Consider the following 26,127-nt stretch of genomic DNA (forward strand, 5'->3'; position numbering starts at 1 on the left):
CAAATTATCTTAAAACCTGCAAAAATGGAGAACTTAAGTGAGAATACTGCACTCTAATTACCCTATCTTTAGATGTATGATACAGAAGTGTGTTGACAGTAAACTGTAAAGTTTTCAGTGCGTTATAATGAAAAGTTGAGCATTGGCTTGCAATTCATCTCCTCCTCTCAGAATGACATTTCCCTCACCTGCAGCTGAAGGTTTTTTTTCCTGAATGAAAGAAACACTTGAATCATTTCTGACAAGTTGCTGTCTTGGCAAGTCTCTTTTCCGGCTACTGTGATGTGTTTCTAATATATGGTTGTTTGCCAGCAAGGCGATGTATGGACTTGTTTTTCAGAAAGGTTACAGAGCTTGGATGTGTTTTTTGTTTGTTTTTTTCCAAGGGGTTCTTCAGCTTTTCTTTCAAAATACACGCTACTCGTGCATCTTGAAAATTGAGTTGCACTTGACTTGGCACTGATTATTGCGGGACGTCTATGCCTTCATCCGTAGTCCATTACAGTCAGCACGGAGAAACCCCTGCCAAGACTTCTTTGTGTCCGTGTGCAGTCTTCAGCAGAAAGAGGACTTTTAAAAGCTATGATTAAGGTGGGGCACAAGAGTAGATCAGCAGTGAAACAGAGGCTGGCACAGTAAAAAAGCAACCATAGCCACTGACACAACTGACAATTATCCAACACCTGGACTGGCTCCCCTCCCTGGCATGTGCGTCAAGACTGTCGACTTCTTGTTAATGCAGTGATTAACAGGAAGATTGCATTTGTTTTCCTGTGCAGCTCTCCTGGCAGCAGTACTTCGCTTTCTTTTTGATTAAAGTAGTAGATGGATGGATGAATTGTAGCTCTGCCATGAACATCAAAAAGGAAAAGGGAGAGGGAGATGATAGAAATGGAATAAACAGAGGAGAGGCCTTTTTGTCGTCCCTTCCACATTGTGTTTACTGTGGAATTTGGGACTTTAAGTGAGATTTTAGTGGCCTGCGATCCTGTGGAAAGAGTGAACAGTCTTTGGTTGTCCCCAAATATGCCTCAGTATCTCAGTATCTCTCCTTATAAGTCCCTGTTTTTCCTTGTTATTTACTGCCACTACGTGAATTGCCTCCTATCTGTCCCTCTTCACATCTATAGGACGTCATAGTTTTTCTCTGCTTCCATACTGTGTGGAAAGTGGTTTTAGGTATCATGGGGATGGGAAAAGGGGAAGTGAAGGGGCAAACACCCTGTACTTTTGAAATGCAGAGAGTGGCATTGTCATGTGTTTTCTGTGTCAAGGTCGACAGAAAATGTCAGAACAGGTGCACGTCTGCTGCTGAGTTGCTTGCCAACTCAGCCCCTTTGCTGTAACACGCCACCCTGTGTGACATTATAGTGGTTCACTGTGGGTTGTCTCCTCTCCTCATTCTTTTGGAGCAGCCTGGTAAAACATGTATTTTCCCCCGTCACCACGTGAGTTGATTTAGAGTTCACATGGGTGTTGACACCTAAACTTCGACCATTGCCTCTGATTGTCATGTAGTCACGAAAAGTATGGGTGCTGTGCAGCAGTGACGTGCAACATTCCTTTCTGATGAATCCTTCTTTTTTTGTTCAGATCTGAATGTCATTAAATTTTTCCATTTTAGGAGACATGATTTTGATGAAAAGGGAACCTGTTTCTTTAGAAGAAATTGTAATCATGACCTTTTTAGGAAGGTTACAGAACAATGAGTGCCTCTTTAGAAACATAATTAGAAAGAAAACAAATACAATTATAATAATCTGAGATCTAAAGAGAGAACAAAAAATGTACTGTATTATATGTAATTTAAGGCACATTCTTGGAGTTGTATAGGAGTAAACGTGTGTCGATTTATATCACTGTCACATGTCTCATGTCTATTTACAGTTTACATCAGGCAAACATGTTGCAAAACCTGATATTCTCTCTCAACTTCTCAGAAGAGGTGGATTATATTTAGGTGCGGCACATATAAAACAAATGCCACATGCTTATTTTATTTTATGACACTTAACAACCAGTGAAATCTCCAGTGTGTAACCTCACCGCTTCAGAAAGGTTGAAATGGAGAATTATTATTCGATCTGACGAGCTGTCGTGTTCGTATCCTCTCTGGCATCGGGTTAAATGAGAAGAAAGAGAACTTCTACTTCTGTGACCCTGATGATTGTTGTTTTCTGACGTTGTCAGCACCACACTCTTTTTATGCTCATCCTAGTCCTGAGGTTAGATTCTTACTGGCAGTTGGAGGCCTCCAGTAAAGGAGATTTAGCCAGCATTTTTCTTTGTCACTTAGTGTGATCAGGAACAGACTCTGTTTGGTCTTTCTCCAAAACCAAACGAAGGCCTACTGCTTTAAGTTCCCCTTTTCATTTGACGGTGATTTCATTCTGCCTTATCTGCTGCTGTAGATGTGTGGCCCATTGTCTTGGCAAGTGTGTCTAAATGTTTCTGACAGGTCTCAGTGAAAGACAGGCCGCAAGGGTAAACTGCCAGGCTTTCCGCCCCCCTTTGACTCGACCCGTACCACCCCTGACCAGTAGATGGCGATGTTAATCTTCTCTGACTCCGCTCCTGCCTCAGTGCATCTCCCTTTACACCATCCTTCTCTCCTTCTCTCTGTGGCACTCGCTGAGGAAAGAGGGGTCTCACCCCGTGTGGAGGGTCATGCCACCAATTCCTGGCCCCCTTTGAAGACCATGAAATTGCTGATCCAAGACGCACGATTAGTGCATTCAGCCTATTGACTGGAGAAGGGTTGACGTGTGATTATAATGTCACTGGAATGTCACAATCTGTCTGGTTGTCTTTGTGAGCATACTCTCATCCAGTGGCACAGTGTACCCAAGAAGGAATAATTTGATCAATAAAAGGACACCTCTCTCTCTATTGTCACTGGCCTCTCTGTTCTAGTTTTATTAGTCAATTTGGCAGGCTGGCAGGACCGCACACAAAACTGATGCCAACTCGTTGCATCTTCACCTCAGCTCCCTGCTTTATTTGCCTATTGTAATGGTTCACTTCAAGTTGCTGTGCTGTGTTTGTATTGCACGGTGTGTGTGTGTGTGTGTGTGTGTGTGTGTGTGTGTGTGTGTGTGTGTGTGTGTGTGTGTGTCTGTGGGTGGGTGCTGCCTCAGTGAGAGGAGCAGTTTGTATCAACAGAGGAGGATAGGCTTGTCACTGTAAGTTGCTTGTGACGGAGTCGGTTCCTCTCCTGACACCACAACACAACTTCTGTGGTGTGTCGCTTGGACACAAGCTTCACGTTGTTTGCTGCTGGTGCCGCTTGCATTTTGCCTCAATCAGCTAATTGAACGTGAAAGGCCAGCGGGCCTTGATGATATGAAGGACAACACATAGAGCAGTGGCAGTTTCAAGAAAAGCCTATGTGCTTGTTTATGTGACGGTATCCAGTTGCTTCTCCAATTTATTTTCACATAAGACATTTCAAGGAATTTATGCAAATCAGTTTATTGTGGCTAAAAACTTATTTTTTTCAAATGTAAATGTTTGATTAATTTTTATTGACTACAATGCAGTTTTTGTTTATTTTTAAAGTTGTATATTATGGTTTTCTAAGATAAAAGTGTGTGATTTGTTATGTTTTTGTGAAATGTAAGTGAGCAACCATTGATTAGTGACAGTAAATCTTATTTGAACAAAAGTTTTTATAACACATGCATTAACGACTTTATAACCACATGTTTAGTAGATTCCACTTGTACGGTTGCGTTTCTAAAATGGTGCGCACTTATACAATTTTGTAATACAAAATAACCTGAATATGTAATATTAATGGTCATTTAAGTCATTAAGCAATGATCGCTGAACAAAGTTTACATCCAGTTCATTATTTTTATTGTATCATAAAAATGTTTTTATATTTGTTGTTTTGTTTTCGGACAAAACTTTTCATGCATATTGAAACCACATTATAACCACATTATCTAGTACATTCCACTGATCCAAAGTTACATCGTGAGCACTCCTATGTTTGGTAATGCTCATTCCCCGTAAAGAGAAGCACACGGAGCTGCTTGTCACAGAATGTCATCATTGACTGTAATAGAAAAAAAAAAGAAAAAAGAAAAAGAAAAGCTTCGAATTACAGGAAAGAGGCACTGCATTAAAGAACAAAGGAGATCGATGGCAGTACATTAAATTTTATGCGAATGAAAAAAAAAATCAACTAATTAAAATTGATTACTCCTGCTTTGTAAATGTGTTTCTGAATTAAATTATTGTATGAAAACATTTTGACCAATCGAGGAGCTGAGGAAGTATCCATTACTGGATTGCAGCTGAGAAGGGGCTGGAATGTTTTGTGGTGGCTAAGTAGTTTGTTGTGCTCTGCTGTGACTCCCCTCTTGCACCCCCACTGCTAAAGTGCCATGGGTTAATCTCTGATGACCCTCATCTCTCAGAGCGGCTCCAGACTCATGGTTTGGGCCTTTTACCTGAATTAGAAGGCATTTGTGGGCTATATAAGTATTTTTGTCCAAAGTAAGTGAAAGTGAGGTGTCACTGACGGAGTCGCTGCTCTTTAGTCATCGGGACTCTCGGGGCTCTGAGGGCCCCGCTGGGGATGTCCTTATCTAAACAGTCATCTGTCTCGCTAGTTTAGCAAGGGCAACCCCAGGCAGCACGACTGACAGTTACACATTAAGAAATGTCAGACTCGGCTTTATACCGTATCTCTCAAGCTAGTTTTGAATTGGCTGGATGCCACGTGTTTTTCTGGCGATCTCACAAGAGTAAAAGAGCCACTTGATTCATCTTTTTTATTTTAAAATGTTTGGCTGTTTGTTCATGCTGCAATGATGTGTTTTTGTTTGTTTTTTTTATCATGTAAGCAAATCCTGAAAGAAGATGAATTATTCTTTTGCAAACCACAACCTGTAAAAACAAACAACACACTTTTTGACCTATTACTTTACTTAAATTTACAATGTAAAGGAAATGAAGCAGTCACATGACATCATCATGCATACCTAGCATATTGAGTCATTAAATATGTAGCTACAGTCTTTCACACTATAGTAAAATTTCTTTCTGTAGCTACAGAAGAGAAAGGAGCAAGGAACAAGTCATTTTTTTTCCTTGATAGCCTCAGCATGACTCCCAAGGCTCTATTATCTGTGTTTATCTGTACTCTGTACAGTTTTTACAGTTTGATAGTGTCCTCGTTGGATCAAATGTACTTTAGCCCCCAGTGTTTCTTACTGCTGAACCTACTCAACTTTTCCATGTTTGTGATGACAGAGCTGTGATAGGGAAATGCTGCTGAATGGAAAGTTTGGTCTGTACGAGCAGTGGTCTTGAAAAAAGCTTGATTTCCGTCCACCAACCCCCCCTTTACAAAAATTGCATAATGCGCTTTTGATGTCATGATTGTAGCCTTGCCCATGGCTCTAACGCTGACACTGATACAGTGCTGTATGTTATTTTTAAACCTTCGCAATGCAAATGTCAATGAAGTTTTCCATGACCCTTTTTCATCTGTTGAAATGTTGTCTTTCAAAATTAGGACCATTCAATAAAGACTGACCACATTCAGAGTAAATGACACAAAAAAATACCCCCTGTATTTACTGACAGTAAAGTTTTAACACATGTAGAAGTAGGTCTATACTATCTCATAGTTTTTCAAAAGAAGAAGAAAAAAAGGACCACAGTTTAACAGCATTCTTTATCAGATTTTACTGATTCTGAGGTTCAGTTTCGGTAATGGTTTTTCATTTAATTTTCCCACATTGCAGCTTCTCCGAAAAGCACTGCCCAAAAGTGATGAAAGAAATAAACAAACGCCTCTTTTTGTACAGTCATTCTCAGAATGGTTCAACTCCAGCAGGGCCCTTGATGTAGCCTGCAGTGTCTGAACGAGTGTAGATGTGGAGCTTAGCTAAATGGTCGAGTCTGCACCTCACTTCCTGATGTCTCTCAGGGTCAATAATTTCCTATAGCAGCTCCCATGAGGCCTTGCTTCCTCCGCTAAAGGTCACATTAAGGCGGGAAAGATGTCACAATTAGAAGGGCATTTAAAGCTGCTCTTTTAAAAAGATTAAAAAGCACTGTTGGCCACATCAAGCAGTCAGGCGACTAAAGGAAATACGGTAATTGCATTAAAACTTCATTCGTTTCTGGCAGGGCTCTGGTATCAGAAAGGTATTGGGTTAAGTCATTTAAGACAGCTGCCCCTGATAGCAAATCATCCATGAAAGCACCAAATTAATATAGAGCTTCATTTTTCGCGTCTCTCACTTTCTCTCGCTTTTGGTCCTCCAAACGTGTGTTTGGGGGGGAAATTTGAGACTAGCCTAACACAATTTTTGTTCGTGTCTATCAGTGTGTTATTATATCAGGGGCACTTCTCCACAAATGTACAGGCCGGGGCAATTTGGAATGAATTGATTCACGCTGAGACTGAATCCTATACTTGCTAATGATTTCCTTTTAGCCCCTCCATTGCACCCCCTCACCCAAGTTCTAGTTCCATCATGCCCTCTGAATGTCTTCACTGTTACAGACGAAATGTGTTATACACACCTTTATGTGGAACAGTTGACATGGAAAAAAAAGTTGCTTGTGTGTAGTAATTTAATTTAAAAAAGAAAAGAAAAAAAAAGGAAAGTAGATGTGACACGCTACTTTTGAATAATCTTTTGGAATACAATGAGCCTTTGGATAAAAATTAAGTTCAGATAAACCCTGGGTTGGTAAGATGCGTAGTAGTTTCATTAAAATGTTTCAAAAAGAGGCGCAAGTATCAACAACAATCAGTGAATCTTAAAGAAAGAAAAGTCACAGTTGCAAACAATCCCCTCTTACCCTATAGCACTTTCATTTCCTAGTAATTGCTAGTGATAATCTGTGGTTTGATGTCGCCCAAATTATTAAAACTGAAAACAAGAGCCTTGAATCCTTTTTTGTGAGGCGTCTTTTTCATCTGTTGTGTTTCAAATGTTGTTCTCCAATTTATTTCACATACTGAAACTAGCCAAAAGAAACAAATGTAAGACAAACAACGCATTGCTGTTCCAGTACAGAGAGTCTGAATTTCCCAACTGCTCATATCCTCAGACTCACAACATATACCTGCAAAACATCCATGGCTCTTACGGTATATAATGTTTAAGTAATATTACTAGTTAGAGCAAAAATATACAACTGGTTACATGGATTTCCTCAGGCGTCCAACCATGCGGTTCGAACATAATTGGATTTCATCCTCATTTCTCACAATTCAAGGTATCACAGTTGTAATTTTCAGACAAGTGCAGTGCAAAGTCTTGTCCAATTCAAACTCAATAACACTGCTGTAATCTTGTCCTTTCATCAACTTCACTGTCTTTAAGTGTGTTGGTTAATGTTATCTCTTCCTATGATTGAGTTTTCGCCTCTTTTTCGGCTTTACCTGACACTTTATTGGTTATCTGGTTTACAAAGATTATTGCTCCTAACATGAAGCACTTTGGTGCATTAGCAGTCAGAGCTTTACAAGTAGCTTACACTAAAGCTTAATTGTTGTTTCAAACAAAAATGATTCACTAGTTTCCTGAAAGGAAGGAAATGCACCCACTTTTTATTGTAGTTATTTATGCTGCCAACCCAAATGAGCCTTGTACTGTTATCCATCTTACCCCCCTAAAAGCCCAGTTGTGTGCTACCCAACACTATAACTGGGGTGATCCATAAGTCAATAACAAGACAAGACTGAAATCTGTGCAATGTGGTTATAATTGATTGAGGTGTCTGGGTGGAACTTGTGCAAAGCATCTATGTCATCTGCTAAGAAGTGCACTTTTCCTCTCCCTGAAGATCTACCACTACACTTTTAACCAAATGGACATTTACCTCATTAGTTTGCCGCTGAGCTAGCTGTGGTCCTTACTAAGATGTCATACTTATGCCTATTAACATTGACACAATTTTCTTGTCAATATTGTGCTACTGAAATTTTAAGGGAATGTAAACAAGGGGTGCTCATTCAGCATATTCTTCCTCTATTAGGTCATTTCCCTCTCACAGGGCCTACATCACTCTGTTATTTACTGGAATAAATATTAGGATATTAGATTTTAGTGTGTTCATTATCTCTGCTTTCTGCCTTAACCACAAGTAGTCTTGTTGGCTCACTTACTTGAACAGAAGAGCTTTGCCAAGAGCAGGGTGATTTTTGTCTTGTTATCAAAGGGATATTTTCTCTGTGTTTTGACTGTATCTTTTGGCCCAGAACATCAGTTGGGGGTTCACCATGCAAATGGTTTAATCTGCTTGTCACAATGAAGGTTCCGGGTGACTGACTTTAATAAGCCCTCAGCATATAGAGATCCAGGAAATTCCATACCCCTTGCATAACCCTTACGTACACCAAGGTCACGGTAGTGTCACAGTGAAATGGTAGATTAGTGTCTAAATGAATTGTGGCAGCATCTCTCGGGAAGAATCTGCTACATTTTGATAAACTTCACTATTGAAGTTTCATTACTGCAAATACAGTGTACTGTGGACGCTGCACGGTATTTTCATGTGTGTACCTAATTAGAATAAACGTGCTATTAAGTTGCTTTTCAGCCTGCTGAAGAAAAGTCAAAGTCTTTTTCATAAGTTTGATAAAGATGCCTGTGCCTTGATCCTCCACTGTACTGTTTGTTTGTCACAGAAATCTAGCTCTTTACACAGCTTCTCTGCCACACCTACCCCGTGGACAAGTTTAAACTGCAATTCTTTTGGATTGAAACGGGTTCATAGTGTATGCAATGCATTACCCAAAACGAATTACCACTGGCAGGGCGCTCAATCACTTTGTATCTTTCAACACTAAGAGAAAAGAAGAGTAATCAAAACCTTTCAACCTATTAGAGGGATGACTTTTACAATTGAATCACGGGGACCACAGGTGCGATAATAAGTCATCTAAACCTCCCCTCCAGTGTGTTTCCCCTTTCTCTGTGTTCTTACATATTTATCTATTTTAGGAGGCGCCACTTCATGGCGCCCACTTCAAATTTATGTTTTAATGCCATTTGAGGAAGATTTTTTTTTCTCCCTCCAATTCTTGGAAATGCATACTGGGGTGGAAAATTAAGGTGCATCTCGAAGGAAAACATAATAGAATCGATGAATGCAGTGCACTTAAAACTACTGATGTTCTGATGCTATTTAACGTTCTAGTGCATTAACGTTTCAAGTCATTACAACATTCAGGCCGGGTGATTTGATCATGGCAGGTTTTTAACTGGAAGAATTACAGAAGTTTTCAGCCTAGGATTCTCAAGTTATTAGATACAAATGATCACCTCTGCATTAAGTATAGATTTTCTTCCACTGCGCACTTAAGAATGGAAGTTTGTCTTTAAGAGGGTAATAGCAAATTAAGCTCCATACTCCATTTGTCCAGCACTCTTGATGGGCTAATTTTATAACTGCTGATTTGGTCATTCTCCACATTTAGCTGGTGGAAAGTGGTCAGGTGGTCTTTCTTCTCACTGCTGGGTGTGGGGGCTTAGAAGCAACTATCAAATGGAATCCATTTATGTTCAATTTCTTTTTTTCATTTTTTTTTTGTCGGGATTTATAACGAACCTTTTTCTTAAAGAAGGTCTAGACTGTTGTTTGTAGTGTTTAAAAGCATGTGCAGCTTATCTCCTTCCTCTCACGTTATCTCATTGTGAGGAATTAAATCACATTTCTCTCTTCCCAGATTACCACTGCTGTAAAATTTCTACAGAACCCAAAAGTATGTCAGAGTCCCTTGGCCACCAGAAAAGCTTTCCTGAAGAAAAAAGGTAAGAGACTTTTGATTTGCTCCTGATTTCTGTTGAATGCAGCACTGAAAGCCTTTAAAAAATATATGTGGCAAGAGATGAACACACTGTGTTTTTTTTTTTTTTTTTTTTGGTAAGATTAGTCTGTTCGGGTCAAAGGTTGTGGCCATAGCTCTTTGCCCCGGGGGGGTGGGGGGTGGGGTCTAACATGGGTCGATTTTAACTTCAGAGTGCATGATTCAGGCCCTGTGAATAAATGACACACCAGTTGGGATGCTCCTTTGGGTTCAGGAAAATTAATATTGACAAACTCTCTCTGCATTTTCAATGGAATTATCAATATTGCCTTCCAGCATTTTAACCCTTTTACTTAATTTAACTGTTATCGTAAATTTGAGGCATGACGCAGGGAGGTTTTCTAAGCAGGGATGGTGGAAATGTTTGCTGGCTCCTCAGTTTCTTTGCAATTCAGTGAAATTATTTCTGACACATGGTAGAATATTGTTTGTGCAATAAAACTTGCAAATGGCTTTATTACTCCGAACTCATTTAAGTCTGTTCAATATAATGCGGCGGTGGAAATGTGCAGTGTTATGCCATGTATTTGTTACAGTCGGCCTATGGCTGAGCAATGACAGTGTGTACAGAGAGTACGTGGCTTTGCCTCAGATAAACTCTTCAGGGTTAGTATTTTTATTTCACTTCTTCACAAAAACAGTTCAGTACTTAGGGGACTGTACCTCTGCAGTGCTGGAGGACTTTGCCTAGAGTAGCCAAACAGTGAAAAGTGAGCCTAAAAGCTCCACGACTAGGGAGGGTAACCTGAAACCAAATCTATGGTTGCCGGCTGCTACTACACACATCTCATCTGGCTCTAATGACTCTTGGTATCTTTTGAAATTTCTTTGTCTTTGTGTCTCATTATCGACAACTAAGGCACGTTCACAATCTACTGTTGGTTATCTCAAATGTACTAAGGCCTCATCAATACCACATGATGTCACGCTGCACCTCATTTTCTTCTTACTTTCTGCTTTGTTGTAAACTCCACAGAGCTGCGCTATCCAAAATGGTTTGCTCTTACTGCACTTTAAGTCCATGAAATATGTATGACGCTTTAATGCAGATTTATTTAGGAATGTCTGTTCTACTGTAGATCTAAACAGGAACCCTTGATTTGCATAAGGACATTGATCTCAGGGAGAGAGAGGGTAAAGATGAGAGAAAATAGAGTAATGTAACACTGAATACAAAGTACTGTATACTTGAGTAGCACTCTGCAGTATTCATAGGAGAACTCTTGACTTGTATCTTAAAGTCATACATAAGTGAACTTGGAAATCGTGTACATTCCCTTAGTTGTTTCAGGAAAGTGCTTAACTATAACCTCATACCTCATTGAATCAAAATGTTTTGTGCTCTTCTGATTTCACTTCAGCACACTCATTTCGAACTAAGAGCAGTATTTGTACATGTTTATTTTACAGGAAATTGTGTCAGGAAAAGGTTGTATTATTATAAGATTAACCTTGGACACTGTGTAGTTCTGCAGCTGTGAATGTCATTTAATAAACAGGTTATCTAAAGTGAAAGACACGAGTAAAAAATCACTTTCTTGAAGTGATAAATCCTGAGTCAAATTAAATCATTTTGTAACGTCTCTTATGTCATTGAAGTTTTTCTTTGTCATGATGAGTTAAACGATATAAGTTTCCAATGCCCTTATTTATGGTGTTGCAGCACACGTCAGTATGAGTTTTACGTCTCGGATACATTCAGAGTAAATAATATATAATGTATATGACGCATTACGCATTACATTACAAGATGCATTGCAGTGCTGGTTCGTTCTTTTCAAAAGTATACGTGTTCTAAGCTGTAGTAACTTAGTAGACATGGTAAACTTGCATAAACATAACAGTAGGCCAATACTCACATTTCCCGTTTCTGCACCCAGCATATATATTGTCCTCTCAACCTTTTGACCTAGAAACTCAATCAGCTTCCTCCTCCCATAGTCAACCACAGCAAATGTGTCAGTCTTAATTTCTAATACAGTTTAATGTCATATTTATGTAAATACTTCTGGATTTTACTCTATATTAACAGCCAGAAATGTCAAAGCACACATAAAATGAAACAATACCATCTCCTGGTAGAGTGGAATTTAAATTGGATTCCTCTTGCTGCCAGTACTTACGCTGGACAGCTGATGAAGGGGAAAATAGGGCCCACTTTGATTACATGTTGCAGAATCTTTACACAATAATCTCGCTCGTGCATATTATTTCTCTGCACATTTGTGCCCTAATCTGCGTTGAAGGATGCCTCTCTGGTTACATCTCCTTTTTTCCAAAGAGATCCTAATAGTGTGGTTTATTTCAATATTCATTGAAAAATATAATTTTCTGTTTTCCTTCAACTGTCAATTTCAGGGTATGAATTGGCAATTATGCAGTCCAATATTTCTAGCTGCCCTTCTTGAGTCCTTGTTGAATAAACTGGCTGAAATATTGAAACTTTGTCACTAAGATGTAATATAAATCAGGATTTAAACCCAGAGACGTTTTCTCTTTTTTGCGGAGGAGTGGGGGGAAATAAATTGCATTTAAACTGTCTTGCAACCATCTTGAAGCAATTTTGCTTTACTTGTTCCTTGCCAAGATCAAGTAAATTTTATTGTGTTTGAGTGAAATATAATGTGCTACAGTCTCATCTAGTGAATTGTTCCATCTATGTCCTCAACAATTAACAGATGTAACAACTAAAGTGCGTTGGGACCCATTTTGGCAACACCATTTAGCCCAGACAATTAGCAGTTCCACACATAATTACCAAAAAATTCTAATTCTCGAGACAAAGTCAAGAACATTTTACAGCTTTCAGCATGTCACTTTGACTGTGGCCCTTAAAATGACATCTCTGATGATCACCAGACTGAGTGCAGTTTGGGAGAGTTCAGAGTACACAGACATACATTGTTGCATTACAGGTAAATTCAGCATGTGAAACAGGCACAGTACATTCTCTGTCAGCGACACATAAATGATGGCTTGAATTATTTCTTTTTTATGCCATCCCAGTTGTTATTGACTTGAATAAATAATCCTAATAGATTTCACCCTGAGTAGAGGGCCAGTGATGGAGGGTCACAGGGAACACAGGTAGGCTGTTGGGCTATTACCATACCTGGTATGAAGGTAAGGGTAAGGTTCATCATTCCAGATATTAATAGGATCCTGTTTGTAAGTGGGGTTATGTGACTCACCTCTCGGACAAAAATGACAATGACCAAGGCCTGCACAGAAGGTAAAGGGATTGATGTGGTTATAAATTACTCCACGGCGCCACCTAGCCTAGGCCTTGCCTACTTTGTCATCAGTACAAGGCGATAAAGCAGGGAAATGAGAGCAGAGTCCGCTTTTTTAATACATAAATGAATACTCTATGAGAGCGGTCATTATTTAGGGCATGCCATTTTCAAGCAGTTGTACGGAACCAAATGACATGTAGAATCTTCTCGCCAGCACAGCATGAGAAACAGGTTGAAGTTGCACTTGACTTCTTAATAACCCATTGACCTCCATCTATTTATGACCCCTGCCATGCATTTTTTTTTTTATATAAATATGTTATTCAAAATGTAAGTAATTTTCACCCAAGGACAACTTCATAATTCAGGCCTTGGAGGACAGCAAAAAAGGCATTCACCTTTTACCACCCAAAATATTTTAGTAAGCAATTTTTATAATTGGCTGTCCGGCTTAGGTCTTGACCCATAAAGTCCAGAAGTGCCAGAATTGGAGAAATGGATTTAATGTAAGAGCCTTGCTGCCTCTTTGCCCTTAAAAAATACCCAGAGAATATGAGCCACTGAAAATAGAGCTGTAAATAACCTGACGAGCAATGGGTTTTCCTTTAAATAAATACCGATCAGGTTTATGTTGAAAGACAATAGAAAACGTAGCCCAGATATGCAGTTTACAGTATTTATAGCTGTAATATCGAGGTGCCAGCACCGTAATTTCATGCCCCAATGAGAATGGCAAGGTCAAAGCAAATGCTTTGGCTGAGCATCTGCTAATACGGTGACTCATAAACAGGCACTGCGTGTATCAGGTGCACCAAATAATACAGTATAATGAAATACAGAATAGCTTTCCATTATTGTTCTTTTTTATGGTGTCGTCATTAGGTGTAATTTATGTCTTAAAAAATTCATCTCCCCACAGGTCGATCTGAAATGGAGGTCCAGGGGTCATTCCACAGGTTTTGGAACCCATAATAAATTTCACAATCCCTTTTTTGTCTTTTCCTTTTATATGTAAAACTCACTTTCACCTTGTTCCCCTTTCTTTTGGATCTAAGGGCCCTTTCATTTGGTGTTGTCTTCCCCTCAACAATAAACAGATCAGAGCCTACAACACAACTTAGCAAGCTGTAATTTGACTAGAATATAGCTTTAGGAATTTCCATGTATTTTATTTAGATGCAAGGTAAAAAAAAAAAAAAAACCTTTCATTTGCTGCAAACACAACTTCAAAGATATGAACAGCCATTAAGATGTACATACATTAAGCTCAATAGCATCCTAAATGTGGATTTTTTTAAAAAGACTTTACATTTCAAGGTGAAAGGAAAGACCTGAAGCATGTTTTTATTTCTTCTCATTCGGTGAAACTGAGATCCTTGCAGGTCTCATTCAATAGTCTGCCACCATGTAGTCTGCTGTGGTCAGATGAATCAGGAGTCCAGGGACACATTATTGCTTATTTGACAGTGCAGTCTGACTGCACAAACTCAGCACATGGTGCTCACCACTTCCTGGCACTCAGGACCTGCTGTAGACTACAGGCTGGCCAATATTTGCCTTCAATTATTCAACAATTTTCATGGCCATTTGAAGTCCTCGGAGCATTTAAATAGGTGACGGGAGGGACCTCCCCTTGGCATAAGCTGTGTGGTAGGGTATCAAAAGATTTCTTTATGCTTTAGGGCTGCTGATACAGTGGTAGGTTACAGTGGGATTTCTGATTCAACTGGCCATTCATATTTGCCTCACAATTAAGCTGCTGAAACATATATTCAAATGGGATGAATCATTTAATGAAAGGATTTTGGTTATAATATCTCATTCACCTTGAGAAATGGACCAATTCTGTTGTTCGTGTTTAAACAATACATACAGTATTATTAAAACTATATGAGTGTTACTGTGTGTTTCTCTTATGAAGACCACTCTGTAGGTCAGTATCAGAGATCTGGCTTTGCGCAGTTACTTTTAATAAAAACTAAGAGGCAGCTCTTGAAACACTGCAACTGAACCCTTTCCAATTGTCTCGCAGTGTCTCTCAAAAGATGGAGGAAGCTTATTCTGGGCTTGTGTAAATTCTCCAAATCCCGAGGGAATAGTTCAAGTAAAAGGCTCTGTTACAAAAGGGATTTTCTGTCAATAAGTGAGGGAAAGGGCTTCCACAAGTAATGGTAAAATGTTAGGAAGCTACAATGAGCAGTATACAACATTATAATACGAACTGTACTGATTTTTCATTATAAGGTAACGCATGCTTATCAATATCTAACAGTTTTAATTCTTTGTTTTCAGCTTTCTCCTTATTGTTTTGCTATAAATTGGTTAATGTTGTATTTTATTGTAGTTCATCAAAAGTTGTAATGATTTTCCTTTGTTTAGGCTTAGAAGCTCATTAAAAGATGAGACCCACAGCAATGGCAGTATATGGCGCCTGAAATAAAATCCTTTCTTGCCACAAAAGGAGATGTTCATATTAGATTTTTTTTTTCTCCTCCCCTCTGATTCTCCATCAGGGAGCCCTTTGCAATTTAATCATCACTAAAATCATTAAAAAGATCTGAAGATTAAATTATATTGGCATTTGCAAAATTATGTAATACATTTACATTACAATGAAGAAATTAAAATAATGCATTTTCACTGTCTGGGGTGTATGAAATCTCCACATGGGAAATATAACTTGAGAAGTGGACAGACTCTTATTTTCTTTGCCTTTGGTGGCAGTTAATAGGCTAGCAGAGTTTCAGATTTCATTGTGTGAACCTTTCCAGACTATCTTTCTTTGATGGATGTCCCTGAAACAGAAACTCTCAATGGAGAATTCCATTGAGAATCATGAAATGAAAATGCATTTTTTAGAGGAGGGTAGGTAAAATTGAATGACGATTTGACATACATTCTCTAAATTGTACTTAAAAGATTTGTGGGGAGCTTGGGAAGTATTTAAGTATATATTATGACAGCCATGGAGCCATTTGGCGTTTCCCATTAACACAGAGCCACTGCACCTCTTCCAAACGTCTTAAAGGTGTGCGTCTTGATTCCAGGGCTGACAGATGAGGAGGTAGAGTTGGCCATCCAGCGCTCTGGCAGCACAGAAGAAGTCCTGCCTCTGAGCCCTGTGGGGCCCCCACATCCTCTTCACGCAACTCAACTGGTTCCTGCAACTCACAGTGAGTGCACACTCCCTTTTCTCCACTTTGGTACCTGGTTCATACACATTCTAACTATATTTATATGCACAGTATCACCTCAAAAACAAATTTGTAGTCGAGGCTAATTTAAAACTTGGATCCCTGTCCACTGCAGGTTTGCTGTTAGAGTCTTCCCTCTTGTTTTTATTAATATAAACCCACTAAACAGGATTATCCATAGCTCACCAAATACCAGGATCTTTACAAGGCTTACAGACTTGTGTGCCATGCAACATTTGCCTTGATTATGAATTCAGACACAGGGAATACAATGTTGCACAGCACAAGCTCATGAAGTCTCCCTTGCCATTCTGTTTCAAGGGGTTCCACCCTGGCAAGACCCCACACCGCAACCTGTATCTTTATTACCTCAGGAGGTTATGAGTGCTGTCCACTGATTTACCAATGCAGAATGAAGTCCGCGTAATGCTTAACCCATATGACAATGATTCCAGATGTATTCCACCCTCATTTATTACCACACTGTCCTTGACTCCCCTGGCATCTCATGTTTTGTAATGAAAGTGATGTTGATGGGATGGCCATGTAGTTAGGGAGACTCGCAGCTCTCCGTCCATAGTGGGGGGTTTTATATCAAAACGGCTATAAGGGAGCTGCATAATGAGGTGAGAGCGAGGAGTCTTGTATGGGGGGTCATGCCGAAAAGAGGGGGCTACCTCCCTTTGATGTCCTTGTTATGGGGACGGTGCACGGGGACCCGCATCCATCTCTGTCGAAGTAATGGATACTCTGATCTCTATTTCCACGCGGTAGAAGGACAGGAAGGCCTCCACTGAACCCAATAAATTTGAGAGGAGATTGGAAAAACGGGGGATGGAGACCACAGTTCCACAGCTTAAGTGACCAAATAAAAAAAAAAAAAGAAGATGGCAGAGTGGAAGTGGTAGAGGAAAAAGGAGAGACAGGAAGAATGAAAGGTCCTAAAGGGGGGGAAAAGAGCAAGTGAAGACCCCTGGTGATGCAGTGAGGCTTGTTCAGGGTCAACCACCTATCCCAAGGACTCCCAGGCCTTTCAGAAGCACAGTATTCTGGAATAGGTGACAGACTATCGCAGTTATAATGTTGATGAAGACCCAAATTTATGTGGTTACCATATGGATGTTGGAGAATGATTCAAAATTTTCGATAGGAAAGGTTACGGGTTCATGCCTGAATGCTGCAGCGGCGATGAAACATGCCCTTGAGTAAGGCAAATACAATAGCATTCACCTTGAAAATGTACCATATAGTCCAGTATGGCAGTGGGTCTCTCATTTTATTTGCATGTCAAATCACACAAGTGGTAAGGCACAAGATCAATCTGGTTTACTTGCATCAAGCCAGTAAACACGTACCACATAACCCATTAGGTGAAATCAGACCTGTAATAGAATATCAATGGTGTACTTTAGTGGCTTAGCCTCTAATAATTTCCTATTCATTTGGGCCCCACCAGAGTAAATAAAAGAAAAACTCATATATTTCCTCCTAACCTGTTTGTTGTTTAGTGACATTTTCAGTTGAATGCCTCTCTTATGTGGGGAATTTCCACTTTGACAGACAGTTGGCCTACCCAGATGACAGCTTGCACAATGACACACTTTCACATTATCTGTCACTCAGCAAGACAGTCAACTTCTAAACACAAACACACACACACACACACTCACACACCTTTCTGTTCATTCCAGTTGTTTAAAGGGTTATGTACATATACTGTATTTGGCCCCACCCCAAATAAGTGGCGCATAATGGAGTCCTTTCTGGAAGAGCACGATAGAGAGCACCTTTTTGCTTTCTAGACTTAACCTTGCATTGTTCTGACGTTTGGTGTATATGCAATGATTTTAACATCACACAGAGATAAATTATATTACATTGTGTTTATTAAATGTAGAAGTAAATTACTAAGGCAATATAAAATTGACCTCAAATTACTATAACAGTTGTTGTTTCTTGTTTCAGCCCAAGCAGTGTCTTGAGCAAGCATTTCAACCGTATTGAAATCAATGTAAATCAGTATTTTACCACATGTTTTATCCCCCTCTCCAGGTCCAGCAGGCTACAGATGGAGAGACTATGGTGCCCTCACCATCATTATGGTGGGCATCGCCTTTGGCTTTCATCAGCTTTACAAGGCAAGTTACACCCTGCTTCTCCTGCTTCTCCTGCTTCTCCTGTTTCTCCTGTTTCTCCTGCCCTTTTGACAATGTTTCCTCACTGACTTTGTTTTCACAGTTAATGTTTCACTAAAATTTGTTATACATATTAGGCTTTGCATCCTAAGATCTGTCAGTACTGCCTCTCCCTGATATTACATTTAAATTGGTGGTCTTTGCAAGTACATCAGTTTATGATGAATTATGGTGCTAGAATAGAAGGCGCCTCTGCAGTATGTAACATCACTCTGGTCTTGTTATTAAAGCTACCCTGCTTTACGTCAAAGCATGATCTCATTTGAACCCCTTCTTTTTAACTTCGCCTTCCCTCCTCCTCTCAGATATTTTTTTTTTTATTCCTCTAAAAAATATAGTTGCTAACACAGCACACAACCATTTTTTTGCCATCCTACCGTCTAAAAATAATCACCCTGGTTTTTATCGGGCTTAGCAGCCCTTGAACATGAGCTCATGAGGCCCCTTGTCCCCGGTGACATTAATCCCATAGTGGTTGTTAGTAGTAGTCTGAGTGGCATGTGGAAGCCATTACTCTCGTTTTAGAGGAGGACAGGAGCTCTAGCAGTAGCTCTTGGCCTAGATGACAGGCCGTTCTCCTCTGTGTCTGTAGGAGAGAGAAAGGGAGCGCGAATCATGTACATGCATATGCCTACCTGACCCTGTCAGACATATTGGCTTCTCTTTAGATCCTGTTATGTCCTATTATTTCGTTCTTCTTTACAGAGCCTTTCATAAGGCTGCACATGCACATTCTGGTTCCTCTGTCTCTTCTTCCTCTATCCCTGCGGTCTTTCACTGATGAAAACACACACTGTACCAGTCCGCTACGTGCAGCAGGGTTTGCCAGCCACTGGTCGCCTGGGAGGTGGGATTCCCTGGCGGGACGGCACAGGTTGCTGTCATGTCACTGGAGCGTAGCGCCAGTCGCACCATATGTCCAGGCTTCTGCCCATACTTTATTTATGTTATGGTGCACCTTGTAAACACCACACTCCCAGCAACCCACTTATTAATTACTACGTGTTGACACTCGTTTAATCTTTTTCTCTAAAAAGTGTTTATTACTTGCGCTGGTGTGTCTGCTTGCCACCTGAGCTGGAGAGAAAACCCGGCTTGGGGAGCAACAAGCTGCAACTGGCTGCAAGGCATTAAATGATCCTTATTCAGCCTTAAAACCAAGAAAACATTTATTTTTACATTTTGAGTGCAGTTCAGTCCCGCCCCCCGCCCCCCCCAAGGTTAAATTGACGTGATTTTATTTGGTGAGCTCTGCTCCACGTACACACACGTACAGGACTCAGTGAAATGCACACAAGCTGCTCATCTGGGTAACACTCACACTGGATAACAAACATCCTCATTTGGCTGTCAGACATACATATGATTTGGTAGAGTTCTGTTTATTCAGTGGCAGAGAGATAATAAACAACATGACATTGTCTTTGGTTTTGGAGGACTATTTTCAGTGTTCGCCATCGTGTTTTTCCCTGGAGGCCCATCTCTTGGTTTCACTGTCCCTTTCTGGATTTCCTTCATTTACATTGCTGGAAATGTGTTTTTAGGGCTCCAACTAACAGTTACTTTCATTATAGATTAGCCTAATTATTTTTTTTATTTTTTTAGATTTACACATTAATTGTTCAGTCCATAGGCAGAAAGAATTTGAAATTTTTCTCAGAAACCCTTGGTTCAAATTTTTTCAAAGCATCTTCAAAGTGTTTTTACTTTTGAGAGTCTAAAACCCAAAGATATTTAATTAGCAATGTTTGACATTTATGCTTGATGAATAACTTTTTTAATAACTAAAATGACTAATTGGTTGTCAAACTTGTTGATTAATTTTCTAATCGACCAATGGTCTCAACATAGATGTGTGCACATACCTGTATCAGTTGCTTGGACACTGCGGTAGATATACATGCATCTAATCATGCAGTTTAGACAATTAGGCATTAGTCCAATAAAACAATGCTTTTGACCCTCCAGAGCCAAGTCTAGGTGGCCCTGTCTTTTCCTCATCTTTCTGCCCCTTCCCTCTGGAGAGAAGTGTAATTTTGTGCCATGCTTTTAATTGCAGAAATACATCCTTCCCCTCATTATGGGCAGCCGAGAGGACAAGAAGCATCTGCAGAGGATGGAAAGCAACATTGCGGCAATGAGTGGCACGCTGACACAGACAGGTGAAGATTAATATCTTCATCACTTTCTCCCTCCTTAACATTTTCCCTCATTTATCTGTCGCCAAAATCGGGGGGCCCCGCACGTTTTTAACAAATGACGCCGCTGTCATTTCGCTTTAATTTGAAATTGCTTGTTTACTGTCAGGCTCGGGCTCAATTAATTACGTTTCGCTGAAAAGCTCTTAACCTCGGAATATTAATGAGGAGTTGGGAAATGACAACTTTTCTCCCCCCCCCCTCCCATCCTCTCTCACTCCCCCCTTCCATCCGTCTCCCCCTGCACCAACCTCAGCCCCATCCAAACCTCCACCGCCATCATCATCATCCACCCTCTTCCCCGTAGGTGGCGAGAAAGTTCATTTTAATTTTGTGTGCGTGTATGTGTCTTTGTATGTGTGTGTGTGTGTGTGTGTACCATGCGTGCAGCATGGCACTGTGTGGCGTCTGGGCTCAGCATTGGCCCTAGTGTGATTAAGTGCACGGTGACAGGTGCGGCTCCCATGTTGGACAGGTGAGGAATCTCAACCTGGCTGTCAAACATGGAGAGAGAGAAAAGCAAGGAGAGAGATGCTTTCCTAGCTCGTTGTCAGTATAATTAAAAATCCAGGGAGGCGTAAATGAAGGAGGCACTCTGAGAAAGTTTGGTCTTGTTAGCAGGAGTGTTGAACGGGAGTGTTTTCACCTGAAAGGTACCAATCCCTGTTTGAGATCAGCAGCCTGGTAGAAAAATAGGCTACACTAATAATAATGATGATTATAGAAATTCTACATTTATTATAACATCAAGTTAAATCAAAGAACCAAGAGGACTAAAGTACATTAAAGGGATAGGGTAACAACATTTAATCAAACATTAAAAGCATGGTGAGTCTTGAGTAACTTTAATTGCTTGAGATTTCAGAGAGTTTCAGGGGCATATTACATCATTTTGGTCTGTGCTCATTTTTTTGTAACACGAATTGTTAAATCCAAATGTGTTTTTTAATTTAATTTCCTTTTAAATTTGAAAAGATCACAGTAATGTACATGTCCCCTGTCTGTATGAGATATCAAACAGGGTAAAAACTTGGTTGTGTTAGTGAAGCAAATGCGTGTAATATGCCAAATTATTATAATTCTTATTATGTAATTATTATTATTATAGTAGTAAAACTATAAAGTAGCAGTAGAGAGATAAAAAAGGAATCATACTTGAATCATAAATGCCATACCGTGAGTTTAATACAGGTATCCTTTGTTTGATTTTAAATCAAGTTGTTTGAGTTTACAGTTCCTGTCACAGACCAACATGGTGCAGATGAAAGTATTGCTGTTATCATTTCATCCAGTCACACCCATGCCATTGTTTTCTGGCTGGCTAACATAGGTGGAGGTTAGCAGTTGTGTGAGATTGCGTGCGAGGTGTGCCACCCTGAATCTGATTAACAAATATCTGCTCTTTTATGGTCATTTTCTCCCAACTATGCAAACGCATTTCCTCTGGCTATTTCACTGCCCATTCTTGCTCTACTTATCACTTTTTGGAGATTTGCCAACTTACAAACCCTGTTTTGTTTGTCGGTAAAGAGAGGATTTCACAGGCTGAGTCCTCCTCAGTTTTGCAGCGAGTAGGTGAGCCTCCAGTTGGGGGGGAAAAAAAAGGAAAAAAAACCACAGGTCTTTTTTCTAGCCAGTGTGGGGAACTAATTTGCTATGACTGCAGTAGCCAAGCTGCTATTGTAGTTAATGACTGTTGTAGTTAACAGTTGGGGAGAGGGGTTGCAATTACATTGAGAGTTTTCTCCCCCTGCTTTGCCTTTGTCTTTCTCTCCCTCTCGCTCCCTCTCTTCTCGCTGCACTGAGTAATAGCGGCCGACTGCCTCACTGCTGCCAATTGCTTGAACCCCCTTTTGTTAAAGTTCATGTATTTCTCTAGTGCCGGGCGCAATGAGGTGATGTATCCTTTTGAATGGGGACTACATTAGTCTCTCTCACCAGCCTCAGCTCGAGAGTAGGGGCCTTGACTCCCATTATGATTTGCCTACAACTTCACACAGACAATTAATGAATGGATCTTGGAACTCCTTCAGCGTACCCAGGCTGTAATGGAATTGTGCGGCTGTTTGGGCACTCTCAGTCGGTAGGAGCCATATTGGTGACCAGCTGGCCATTAAAGACAGAGACAGGCCTGGACATATGTAGTGTACATTATATAGAGGTATTTACTGAATAATTTACTGAATACACAATGTGCACCGTCCTCACAGCAGCTGCAAGCCTCACACATCATCTTGTCTCCGATTCTTTCTGTCTCGCTCTCTCTCACACACACACACACACACACACACACACACACACACACACACACACACACACACCACTGCTACAGCCTCCTTCTGATTCATGCCTGGCCAAAGTCATTGACTTCATTATTCTTGGCTTCATATCTGTGATAACTGTAGTTGAAGTGAACTGAAGTTGCGCATTTTTGTCAAGTGTCTGAGCAGTACAGAGGAGTCAACTTTGTGGAGAGACATGAAAAGAGTTGGTCTGTGAACCGTTTGGCTGAAGCGGCTGAAAAAGTGGTGCCAATGGTAATTCAGGAGGTACAGCATTACAGGCTGGCAGACTGACCCACACATCTGGATAAGCTGTTTTGTGGCGAGGCGGAATCGGAGACTAATAGGGCAGCTCTTGGCTTAGCGTACACACCCTGTCACACTAACACCTTTTTAAGCAGGGATGGCCGCGGTATTTTAGTTTTATTGCCGTCTTCAGAAAGGTTGGTCACACTCTGGATCACAAACCCAGTAACAAACTCAAATTGTTTGCACACTGGTTTTAGGACCAAACCAACCATCCTGCTCAAACTCGTATTCCGTTAGGATTCCTCAAGCATGAAAAGATCAAACGTTTCAGCACCCCACCTATATTGATACAACTCCACCCTTTAAACACAGGTGTCACTACAAGATATTAGTGTCTTTGAAAGATCAAATATTTTGTCTGTGTTGGTTTTTCAAAAGAAACACAGGCTCCAAGCCTGACTCTGTCTTTTGTCCTGGCCTGGGTTAATGTGAAAGGAGGGTTCTTTACATCCCGTCCAGCCGGCTGCAGCTCAGGCTTTTAACCATTGGCCTGACAACCTCAGCAGTGGACCGCCACAATATCTGTTGATGTTAATCCTATTAGGCTTGATTTAACACTTTACACGCCCATGATTTATATGAATGTTTATTGGTTTTCTGTAATATAATCAGCTCAGGGAAACTTAATGCATTGTTTGGTAATACACGCGTGACTGGAAGCAGGGGGCAACAAACTGTGCCCGGTGTTATTTGAAATCATACACCCTCATCCAACACCAACACTTGAACTAATTCAATCTTCAAAGTCAATGGAAAAAGAACAATATTTATTAGGATTAGGGGGGACATTTTGTCTGGCAGCCTCCTCCCAAATGAGAGCCTTGTTTTTTCCTTTGTTGATCGTTTGAGGATTTAAGATGCATTAGAAGGCAGTGTCTGGGTGGGTAATGGAAGGTTAGAGACTGTTATTTGATTTAAGTTCAGACACTAGAGATTAATATCTCCATCCTATGTGGCCCCCCCCTTCCCACCCTCCACCCTCAGTGCCTCCGACCAAAAAGCTGCGACTAAAGTTACGGGGTGTTAGCTTTGATTACAATTCTTAGAGGACAGCTTTGATCGGTGATGTGTTGAGTCTCATCAGTTCTGTCATCGTCTCTGAAAAGAAAATGTTCAGTTTTGTGGCACCAAAACAACCTTATCACACAATCTTACTTCCCTTTTTTTTTTTTTTTATGTGTTCTAAAGTTTGCGGGATTTACCAACTGTTATTCTGCTCGTTTCCACAGTAAGCCAGCTGCAACAGACGCTGGTCTCCGTCCAGGAGCTTCTGATCCAGCAGCAGCAGAGAATCCAGGAGCTCTCTCAGGAACTGGCTGCATCAGAGGTAGCTACCACCTCATCAGCAACTCAGCATCATTCACTTACCACCCCATATACTTTCCAAATTTCCAATTTGCTAGAATATCAGTGGTTGCAGTTAAAACTACCTGATTTTTTTTTTTTCTTTTCTTTTTTGCACCACTTTCTCCTTTCACTGGTTTCCTGGATTAAACTTCAGATTGTAGCAGTTTGTATTGTAATGTAATTAAAGCAGATAGTAGCACATTTACCACAGTTGGAGACTCTCCTCATATTCATCCATATTCCATCTGGCATGTTAAGCCTGGTTAAGAACTGGTTGTAAATGAGTAATTTCATTAAATAATGTATTTGTGTCGTTATATCGTACTGCAAACTAACAAGATGGAGAGGAAACAACTTTACTGAGCTTTGCTGTATTTTGGACATGAGAGTTTGCAGACTGCACCTTTTTGAGGTCTGTTATGTTGAGATTTATGATTTTGAGGAAAGCTAGACAGGCAGTAACTCTGAAATTACAGAACAGCTCAGTAAACATAAAGTTGCATTTTCAAATCTCCAGATTGATGAGGAGAGAGAAAAGGTTTCTCGAGGCCTCTGTGTACTAAAATCTCTCGCGCTGTCCCGAGTCATAAGTACCTAAGACAGACAGCCTTATTATACTGTATATCATCAGAACACAAGCTGCAAAATAGTATGGTGCATCTCATCATGGGCCCATAATCTTTAACCGTATGGTCATTCCTCTTCGCCTTGATTTTTATAGACATTGTTCATAATCTACTCAGAATTGTAAGTGTTTGGGTGAATCGGATGGAGTGAGTGTTCTAAAAACTTATGTGCAGGGATGAAATGTTTTTTGCTTTTTATAACAATGCTCATAAATCGCTTTAGGATCTCTGAGCTCTTAAAAAGTCCTCGCAAGAGATGATCTTAGACAATGTTTTATGTCCACAGCTGTTAAGCACACGGGTGTTTCACTGTAGCATCTGGATATCGCAGGAAAACATATGCGGACACATCTGCTACGACACAAATGAGGAAGAAAAATATGAATCTCTTCCCCGGACAAGGTTAATCAAAAACTGACAACTGGTACCTAATTTTGTGCTGTTTAAAGTTCTCAGCCATTCAGTCTCTCTGGTGTAGAGAGCAGTGGTGGCCCAGATCAGCATGTGTGAGTACATGGGAGCTGATTTGACCCCCCGCTGGTCTGAAAGCGACCCAGCTGAGGTGTTCTGTCAGGAACACTGTCAGCCCACTTTAAACAATGAGGTCCCTCCACAGCATAAAGGGACAAGGGATGTTATTTCTTTTCATTCGTCATCTCCAAATCATAGATTGGATTAAAAAGTGTCTACTTCATTTGCTATGAGTGCCTAGTTGGACAGCAGTAGTGTATAAAAAGTATATTTCACATCAAAACACCCATTAAACAAATCATAAACTCAGCTTTATAGCTATAGTGTTGATCTTAAATTTTCCCTGCGAGTCGGCACGAGGCCCTCTGTTGTCTCAGGCCATGGGGGAAATTGGGAAATTGTTTTCAGGTCCGGGATATTTGATG

The 26,127-nt window shown here is 40.3% G+C and overlaps 1 protein-coding gene across 3 annotated transcripts in view; it reads left to right on the forward strand.

Moving 5' to 3' along the window:
- Positions 1 to 26,127, forward strand: part of pex14 (peroxisomal biogenesis factor 14) — a 45,216-nt gene that overhangs the window by 9,107 nt on the left and 9,982 nt on the right. For all 3 annotated transcript variants that reach the window (XM_023427693.2, XM_023427694.2, XM_023427696.2), the window contains exons 3-7: positions 9,704 to 9,788; positions 16,128 to 16,253; positions 18,327 to 18,412; positions 20,529 to 20,631; positions 24,488 to 24,585. In XM_023427693.2, the coding sequence (XP_023283461.1) occupies positions 9,704 to 9,788; positions 16,128 to 16,253; positions 18,327 to 18,412; positions 20,529 to 20,631; positions 24,488 to 24,585 (498 nt within the window). The remainder of the gene's footprint in view (positions 1 to 9,703; positions 9,789 to 16,127; positions 16,254 to 18,326; positions 18,413 to 20,528; positions 20,632 to 24,487; positions 24,586 to 26,127) is intronic.

The sequence above is a fragment of the Seriola lalandi genome, unplaced genomic scaffold (genome assembly GCF_002814215.2).
Source record: "Seriola lalandi dorsalis isolate HSWRI2012SDOR001 ecotype SW California unplaced genomic scaffold, Sedor1 jcf7180002054861, whole genome shotgun sequence".
Taxonomy (NCBI): Eukaryota; Metazoa; Chordata; class Actinopteri; order Carangiformes; family Carangidae; genus Seriola; species Seriola lalandi.